General features: G+C 50.1%; 1 protein-coding gene and 3 non-coding genes across 4 annotated transcripts; all 4 read right to left on the reverse strand.

The window, feature by feature from the left end:
- Positions 1-213: 213 nt before the first annotated feature.
- On the reverse strand, positions 214-6,033 carry RPL13A (ribosomal protein L13a). Its single transcript, XM_048483185.1, is given in 8 exon segments — positions 214-504; positions 1,458-1,517; positions 1,712-1,797; positions 2,013-2,114; positions 4,009-4,078; positions 4,590-4,667; positions 5,811-5,852; positions 5,854-6,033. Coding segments are annotated over 8 exon segments (879 nt in total). The 5' UTR covers positions 6,019-6,033; the 3' UTR covers positions 214-228.
- On the reverse strand, positions 1,190-1,275 carry LOC125425615. Its single transcript, XR_007243394.1, has one exon. It is a non-coding gene; the product is annotated as a small nucleolar RNA Z195/SNORD33/SNORD32 family (small nucleolar RNA).
- On the reverse strand, positions 1,588-1,666 carry LOC125425616. The gene has a single exon (XR_007243395.1). It is a non-coding gene; the product is annotated as a small nucleolar RNA SNORD34 (small nucleolar RNA).
- Positions 2,442-2,526, reverse strand: LOC125425613. Its single transcript, XR_007243393.1, has one exon. It is a non-coding gene; the product is annotated as a small nucleolar RNA Z195/SNORD33/SNORD32 family (small nucleolar RNA).
- Positions 6,034-8,361: the final 2,328 nt, after the last annotated feature.

Here is an 8,361-nt window from a genome sequence, read left to right on the forward strand (position 1 = left end):
ACCTCCAAAGCTCAGGTGGAAGAGCAGGAAATCAAACCTGGTTCCACCAGATCAGAGTACACCTGCTCTTAACCACTACGCCACTGCTGCTGCTTTTCGAAGGCCTGACTTATCTTGGTCAGGACAGACTATACAGCAAATAATGAATACAATCTTCATCCTTGGGACAGGGACAAAGTAAGAGCAGGGTTTTATCAGAATAGTCAGAATTTCAACAGACCAATTCATTTAGGTTGCCCGGAGGATCTGGAGGTCTATTGATCTGTAGGTATATCCCGTGGTTGGCCAGACTAGTCCACATTCCAAGGCCGGCTGGTTCTGCCCTCTTTCCCAGCATACAAAACCCAGAACCCTTTCCACTGTAAACTTCGGCCAACTCACCATCAGCTGCTTCTTCTTTGTGTAGTGCAATTTGGCCTTCTCTTTACGTTTCTCCTCCAGGGTAGCTGTGATGGCCTGGTACTTCCAGCCCACCTCATGGGCAAGGCGGCCCAAGTAGGCAAACTGTGGGCAGAGAGGAGAAGCATTTGTCTGGGACTTGGAATGATCGCTCCAACCCTGCATCACCTTGATCCCAGAACCAGCGCCACTGCAGCCTACTTGCTACGACTTTGCTGCAAAGCACGAAAGGTGGCTCCCAATCCAGGCATCCTTGCCCACTGAATACTACTCCCACCCAGAAGACTTCTACACTTACTAAAGAGGACCCTCTCTCCATTCTGGGCAGTAAATGCCCACCCAAACCTGCACTAGTGCAATATCCAAGCTCTTGCCATGGGAAGTCACAAGACCACTGCTCCATGAAGAAGAGTTACATTCCCTGCAGCCTCTGTATCACCCAGGGGAGGACATGTGGGGTCAAATGTCCCTGGGCTGCGGCCATTTGCATCAAGTCTTGAAGTCAGTGTGTGGCCCCAGGGGGAAGGAGGAGGGGTGCAGGGGGTGGAAATCACCCCACACACTCTTCCTTCTTCCCCCCAGGCCCATATACTGACTTCAAGATTTGGTGCAAAAAAACATTGTTTGGTCGTGGTGAGTGAGGTTGGCCCCCCCATTGGGGGAGGGGGAGTGGAGCGGAAAACTCAGATGTTGCACTTGGCTACATATTCCCTAGATACGCCCCTGCTCACATCAGACTTGCTTTCTGCAATCTATGTCTTTACAAGTATACCCTTATGCTACCAAGGGGCAGTCTCAGATGGTAGTGCATGAGGAGTTGCTGTCTCATGGTCTTGAGACTCGAACAAAAGGTGGTGTGTCATCATCACAGACCTGCCCCTGAGCTTGCATGCGACCGGCTGCTTAGTGTGCAGAGCGTAGCTGTTTTGCCAAAGACTGTGCTGTAAGGCTATGCCCAACAGACAGAAAGCTATTTTTCAAGCCCCAGATGCACCATAAAGGAACATGAGCAGCCTTTGTATCCACCCGAGAAGAGCACAAAAAAGTAAAGTACGCACCTTGCGGGTGGGCTTGAGGCGAACCACTTTCAGGGCGGCTGGCACCACCATCCTTTTGCGCTGCAAGAAAGAGAACGTTTTGTTTGCAACATTTAAAATCACACACGGCTACACTGCGAGACGCACAAAATCTGCCTCAGCGTTGGGATTATTTTTCTCACTCCTCTCGTCAAACAATGTAGGTATGAAGGAAAAACATCACTGACAGAGCAGGATAGGGCGGTCACACAGCCTCTCTGATGACCGACAGTTACCTTATCGTAGGGAGGGGGTATGCCATCAAACACCTTCAGCCTCTCCAAGGCAGCCTGGCCACGTTTGGTCTTGTGTGGGAGCATTCCTGCAAGGAGAGAAGACGGGCGTTTATCCTATGCAGAGTTCTCTTTTCCTTTACGGAGCTTGGGGCAGCATACACAGGCCCCCTCGTCCCATTAGAGAATGATCCTTCACCTGAAAGGTAGGCTGGGCCTACAGTGACTACCCCAAGATCACCTGGGGAAAGAGACAAGGCCATCTTTTACAGAGGATTTTGAGCAACTGATAATGCACACTTACCTCGGACTGTTCTCCAGAAGATTCGGCTGGGGGCACGGAAATGGTACGGGCCCCGGGAAGGGTTGGTGTTCATACGCTTGCGCAGAAAAGCAAGGTATTTTACTGGGAGAACAGGAAGGGTAAAAGGTTAGATTAGGTCAACAAGAAACTTGACAGTTCGGCACACTTGAAAAACTACAGTGCACGCTTCCTGAATCTACTGAAATTTCCCTTTCTGTTTCTCTGTCCTATGTTGCAATATGTTAGAAAAATTGTCTTCTTGGGATGCAGCGGCATGCAGGCCACAAAGAAAGGCCCCCGGGGACGTATACACATTATAGGTTCTCACAGGCCTGACTCTGATCAATACAAATAACGCAGCACCCACACAATGGGAGGCACACCTGAACTTCAGGTGTTCGAAGGTAGAATATGCCATGTGGTAGTGGGGCAGTCTCAGATGGTAGTGCATGAAGGAGTGGTCTCATGGTAACAACACTCGAACGAAGGGTGGAAAGACATCATCACAGACCACCGGCCAACCACTTCTCAGTCCAGCAGCAGTGGGTGAAGGGGACAGATACAGAGGTACAGACAGAACACTGGCTGTCCCCTGCTGTTCCCACAAAGAACAGAGAACCTCTATAACCGTTGCACGCTTCCCGTCGCGCACCTGGCAAGCATGATAGCTGGGCACCCCCAAGGCAGTGAGCAACCTGAACTAAGGAAAGCCAGAGCTGCAACCCCAACTGCACAAAGCAAACAAACGTACAAAAGCAGGCATTTGCACAATTCACTCTCCCAGCTGCGCAGTTTCAAATTCAATCCTGACACCTCCAGTTAAAACGGACCAGGCAGAAGAGTTCCTGCCAGAGAGCTGCTGTTAATGCAGACAATTCTGAAGCAGGTGGACCAGTGTTCTGACTTGATCCTGACTTTCTGAGGCAGCTAATGAGATAAGGTGTATCCAGGCCCCTGCCAAACCGCTGGAATTCTGCTTAAGGCTGTCAGGTTGATGAACGTCACCAGGCAATGTCCATCTGTCCCTTCTTCAGCTTTTTCTGAAACTACAGGAAGGAGAAACGCTTGTCTCTTTAAAAAAAGAATGCTGATAGTGTATCAATACATAGAATGCTGATACTTGCCTGCATACTCCTGCGGGACATGTGAGAAGGGAGCACACTTGACCCTTCATGTTCAACCAGCATCCTGCCCAGAACCATGGAGTAAATGGTACAAATCAGGCACAAAAGAAGAGTTTGGATTTATACCCCACCTCTCTCTCCTGTAAGGAGACACAAGATGGCTTACAAGTTCCTTTCCCTTCCTCTCCCCACAACAGAAACCTTGTGAGGTAGGTGGGGCTGAGAGAGTTCCAAAGAACTGGGACTAGCCCAAGGTCACCCAGCAGGAACGTAGGAGCGTGGAAACACATTCCCTTCAGTGGTTTTTACTTCCTTCAGTGGTCTTCCTAAATTTTAGTGTGGCAAAACTCTGTTCCGTTTCACAAGAAAGAGAAAGAACAGTCTTTCTGCCCATTTCATTTAAATGTTGTGCTTACACTTCATGACCATTCCCGGAATGATCCTTTGCAACAATTCTGACTTGATTACAGATAATTATCACTTTCAAAGTGGAATCTGAGAATTCTGGACAATAGATCACTGCTTGAAGAATAAAAGCAACTCCTAATAATGTGGAGTTTATTATCCCTACAACCACATATGAACTTTGTCAAAGGTTTTTACAGCCGGCTTAAAATGGTTGTGGTGAGTTTTCCAGGTTGTGTGGCCGTGGTCTAGTAGATCACACACAGACAACGGCCACACAGCCCAGAAAACCCACCACAACCAAATATGCTCTTTATCATCTATAGCCAATGCAATTGCTTGAAAGAGGCACCACCTCTCCGCACAAAGAAAGCATTACACGTAACTGACATGTAATTTAACTAAGGAGGTGGAAAAGCAAGACATGAATCAGAAGGTTGGAACAAATTTAGAAGCCACCATCTTACACTTGTTGCGGTAGAAGTTGCCGGAAATGTTGATCCCCTCACATCGGCATTTTATTCCCACTTAATTTTGCTCTAGAGTAGCGGGGGGGAAAAAAAGAGCAAATCATTTTTGTGGACAGACAAGATAACATCTGAATCACAGAGTCCTGGCTCAACACCCAGGCTTCATCAAAAGAATTCAATGACCATACTAACATGTCATCTATAAGGTGTACTCTTAAAATCTCCAGTTCTTACACCCAGAAATCACCAAATCCCCAGTTTAAGAATGGCCCGACTATGGCTCAAGAAAATACTATGAGCGGCTACTTAAGTTGTCAGCGTGGGTTCCTGATGTTCCCCTTTGAAGAGGGAATGTAACTCATTGCCTCTGCATTACAACCTTGGTAATATCCCATCCAAACACTAGCCAGGATTAGAATGTATGACTGGCTCAAATTCACCCAGCAAGCTTCCAAGGCACAAGAGGGATTCAAACCTGATTTTCTGAGCTCCTAATTCAAAACTTTAACCACTGCACCACATGGCTCTCATGTGTCAAGGAAGGACTGATTAAACCACTCTTTCCCCCTCTACTGAACCTTACCCAGCAAGACCTGCTTTGCCACAATAGCTGCCAGGCGACCCAACAGGTGGCCACGTCCATCAATCACTAAGACCTGGAAAGAGAGAAGAGGAAATAAGACGAAGGATTTATCCAAGATCTAAGAGGGAATCTTCCAAGGCACTCTCTGAGAGTAGAGGTCACTGGTAGGGAAGGAACAACCATAAAAATACAGAGGGGTTTTAAAGTCTCCAAATATGAAGGATCAACTTAATTTTTTTCTTTTATTTTATTTTCAGAGCAGCAATTACAACACAACAATACAATCACATCCAATCCAACTGTTTCCAGATTCCAACATTTTATCCCATTTTTTAAAAATCTCAGACAGAAAATAAGCACTGTGAAGGGAAAAGTCCTTCCTCTCTCTGCGTGTTGTTTTAGTTTTTCTATGCAGAATGATAGCATCACCACAGCCAGTCTGATGCGGCAAGCCCATTTCAGCATAAAAATGTGAAGTACAATGCATGCACAATGGGCCACAGATTCATCTGGTTGATGGTACCGAAAGGGGAGGGAATGAGGGGTGGCATGCAAGAGAAGGGGAGGGGGCCCAGCATCTGGACCTGGCCTACCCATCCTAGCAGGGGAGGGGAGGAAGGGGTGGCATGCAGGGGAGGGAGGGGTGGCATGCAAGGGAGGCTTCCGGCCAATGGCCCAACATCCTGCTTCCCTCACTGGTTAGCACAACACAACACAGAAGGCTCGGCTTCCCCCCCCCCCCCCCCCCCCCCCCGGGGGGGCCCCCGCCCCCCCGGCCCCGGCCCGCTCCCCCCCCCCCCCCCCCCCCCCCCCCCCCCCCCTCCCCCCACAGTTTAGCACAACACAACACAGAAGGCTCGGCCCCCCCCCCCCCCGCAGCACAGGTTTTGGGGCCCGCTAACCCTGAGCAAGGAGTTTCTATTGAACCACCTCCCCCTACCCCGTCGTGCGCTCATCGAGTCCTAAAAGCTAACCCGTGCAGAAGGGGAAAGCACTCCGCACATGCTCAGAGTCGCATTTAGCTTCACCCAAGATGAGGCCACGCGGCGAACAGCTTCCCCCTCCCACACACATGCTGGCCGACCCGCTTCCTCCCGCCCCCCCCGCCCCCAATCTAGGGAGCAGAGGGCGAGGGGGGGCCTTGCCCAAATCCTCCCCTCCCTCCCTTTCCCACTAACGCCCCCAGACCCAGCAAAGCCCCCAAACCCCGCAGCACCTTCGGCTCCGCCATGGCTGCTTCTCGGCGGCCACACGGGAAAGAGGCTCCGCCCAGAGCACGCCACGGGGTTTCCCTTTCCGGCGACTTTGGAGCGAGAGCAGAAGTGACGTATCGCGCAATCCCTCGCCGCCAGCTTCTGGTTAGCATCGAGCGCCTCCGTGCGTCGCTCTTTGGTTACAGCGGCGGCCGCTCTAGGCCATTTCATCTCTATGGTGACCCCCCTTCCCCCATTGGACACCCAGTTTCCAAACGGGGAAGGATTCACTTAACTGTGAGTGATTCCGCACAGCGTGTTTATAACGGGTTGCACTCATCATAAATGAACTCAAATTAAATGAAGAATGAGTTGCACTCATCATGAATGAATAAATGAACTCGTTTTTATATAAAAAAAGGGAAAACGAGTTCTTTATAACGAACGCAACTCGTTATAAATGTGCTGTGTGGGATCACTCTGCACTTACTCAGAGACGCTTTCGCCATTGCGCTTAACCCGAGATCGTTTATAATGAATACAACTCGTTTATAAATATGCTATGTGGAATCCACTTAAGATGCCAACAAATCTTTGGGCTGACCCTGCTTCTGCTGGTGATAGGGGTACCAAACTCCAGGTGGGACGTGGGGACCCCTTGGAATTACAGCTCATCTCCAGAGTGCAGTTCTGCTGGAGAAAATGGCTGCTTAGGCAGGTAGACTCTATAGCATGCCACCTGTGCTGCCCAGGCACTACCCCCAACCAGTGGTAGGATCCAAAAATTTAATAACAGGTTCCCATGGTAGTGGGACTCAAACAGTGGCGTAGCACCAATGGGGCTGGGCGGGGCATGACAGGGGCGTGGCCGGGCATTCTGGGGGGCGGGGCATTCCCGGGCGGGGCTGTGGCAAGGACTCAGCCGCTGTGCCGGTCCTTGGGTGGGAAACGAATGCACGCAGGCGCAGGCTGCCACGCACGCCAGTGCACTTCCTGCTAGACTGCTTCAAGTTCTGTGTGCTACTGCTGAGAGGAGGGGCATAACTAAGGCAAAAATCACATGGCAAAATCACTAATTAGTAACCCCCTCTCGGTACACACAAATAATTAGTAACCTACTCTCGGGAACCTGTGAGAACCTGCTGGATCCCACCTCTGCCCCCAACTCTCCAAGAGTTTCCCAAACTGGAGCTGACAAGTGACCACCCTAGTCAGTGGAGATTTATCTCCTGAGCCAGGGCTCGTCTCAGCGAAACACACAATATGCTGATTTTGTTCCAAACATTTTAACATTAGAAAGATGACCCCGCTCCCAAAACGAATGTGTTGCCATCTAACCAGGAAATATAGCCTGGCTTGCTCCTGTGCCCTGGATGTACAGAGATAATTTTGTTTTCTACTCTATTTTACATTTTTTGTTAATGTTAATCAACTCTGTCTCCATGTCATTATTACAATGGTTTTGTATTTTTGATGCCGATAAAAGAGTATGTACATGCGTACAGAGATAAAGCTTTTAATGGCTTGTAGCGAAACAGGATCGCTGTGATGGCTGCGAACTACTGAAAAGACTATTACGGAGACTGATCCAAAATTTGGCAATCCTAATGTGTGTGTGTATGTGTCTGGGTGAGGGTGGTGTGTAATCACCGCAAGGGCTTACTAAGTCCCAAAACTTGATGGGAGGAAGACTTGCTTGTCCCTGCCAGGCATCCATAAGCAGCCAGCCCGGGTGCGGTGGGGAAACTGGGTTTGCACGTGGCCAGGCCGGCTGCAGTGGGATTAGCCGGGAATAGACAGTTGGCTCAAGGATTACCGGGAGGGCAGATCAGAGAAGCGAAAGGAAGAGCTCGGAATGAACTGGGGCTGTGAGGCTGCCAGCTCCAGGTTGGAAAGTACCTGAAGATTTTGGGGCTGGAGCCTGACAAGGACAGGGTTTGTGAAGGGACTTCAATGGGGCATAATGCCTTCCAAAGCTACCTTGTTCTCCAGGGGAACCAATCTCTGACACTTGGGAGATCAGTTGGAATCCCAGGAGATCTTTGGGCCCTACTTGGATGTTGGCAACCATGACTTTCCTACTTGCCCCTCCTACTATAGGCAACAACAATCCCCCAGATGTGGCAAAGGACTCCCAGGAACATCATCTGTGTATAGTTGTCAACCTCAAGATGAGAAATTCCTGGAGGTTTGGGGGTGGAGCCTAGGCAGGGTGGGGTTTGAGGAGGAAAGGAACCCCGTTTGGGTATAATATAGCATTTGCCCTTCAAAACAGCCGTTTTATCAAGGGGAACGGATGGAGATCAGTTATAATTCTGGGAACTGATTCCTGTAGCCTGGAGATATGTTGTAATTCCCGGAGATCTCCAGGAACCACCTGCAGGGTGGCAACCCTACCAGTGGTGTACCTCCCTGGGCAAAACCTAAGTTTGATGCCCCCCAATGGGCGGAGCAGCCCGGACGTGGCACTCACTCTTCTCGGACAGCCCCAGTTCACCAGAGGCGGAGCTCCCCATCCTCCTGCTCTGCCTCTGGTTGCTTGTGGGCCACCGTACAGAGTGGGTGGGGCTTAGC

The sequence above is a fragment of the Sphaerodactylus townsendi genome, unplaced genomic scaffold, assembly GCF_021028975.2.
Source record: "Sphaerodactylus townsendi isolate TG3544 unplaced genomic scaffold, MPM_Stown_v2.3 scaffold_963, whole genome shotgun sequence".
In the NCBI taxonomy this organism is placed as follows: Eukaryota; Metazoa; Chordata; class Lepidosauria; order Squamata; family Sphaerodactylidae; genus Sphaerodactylus; species Sphaerodactylus townsendi.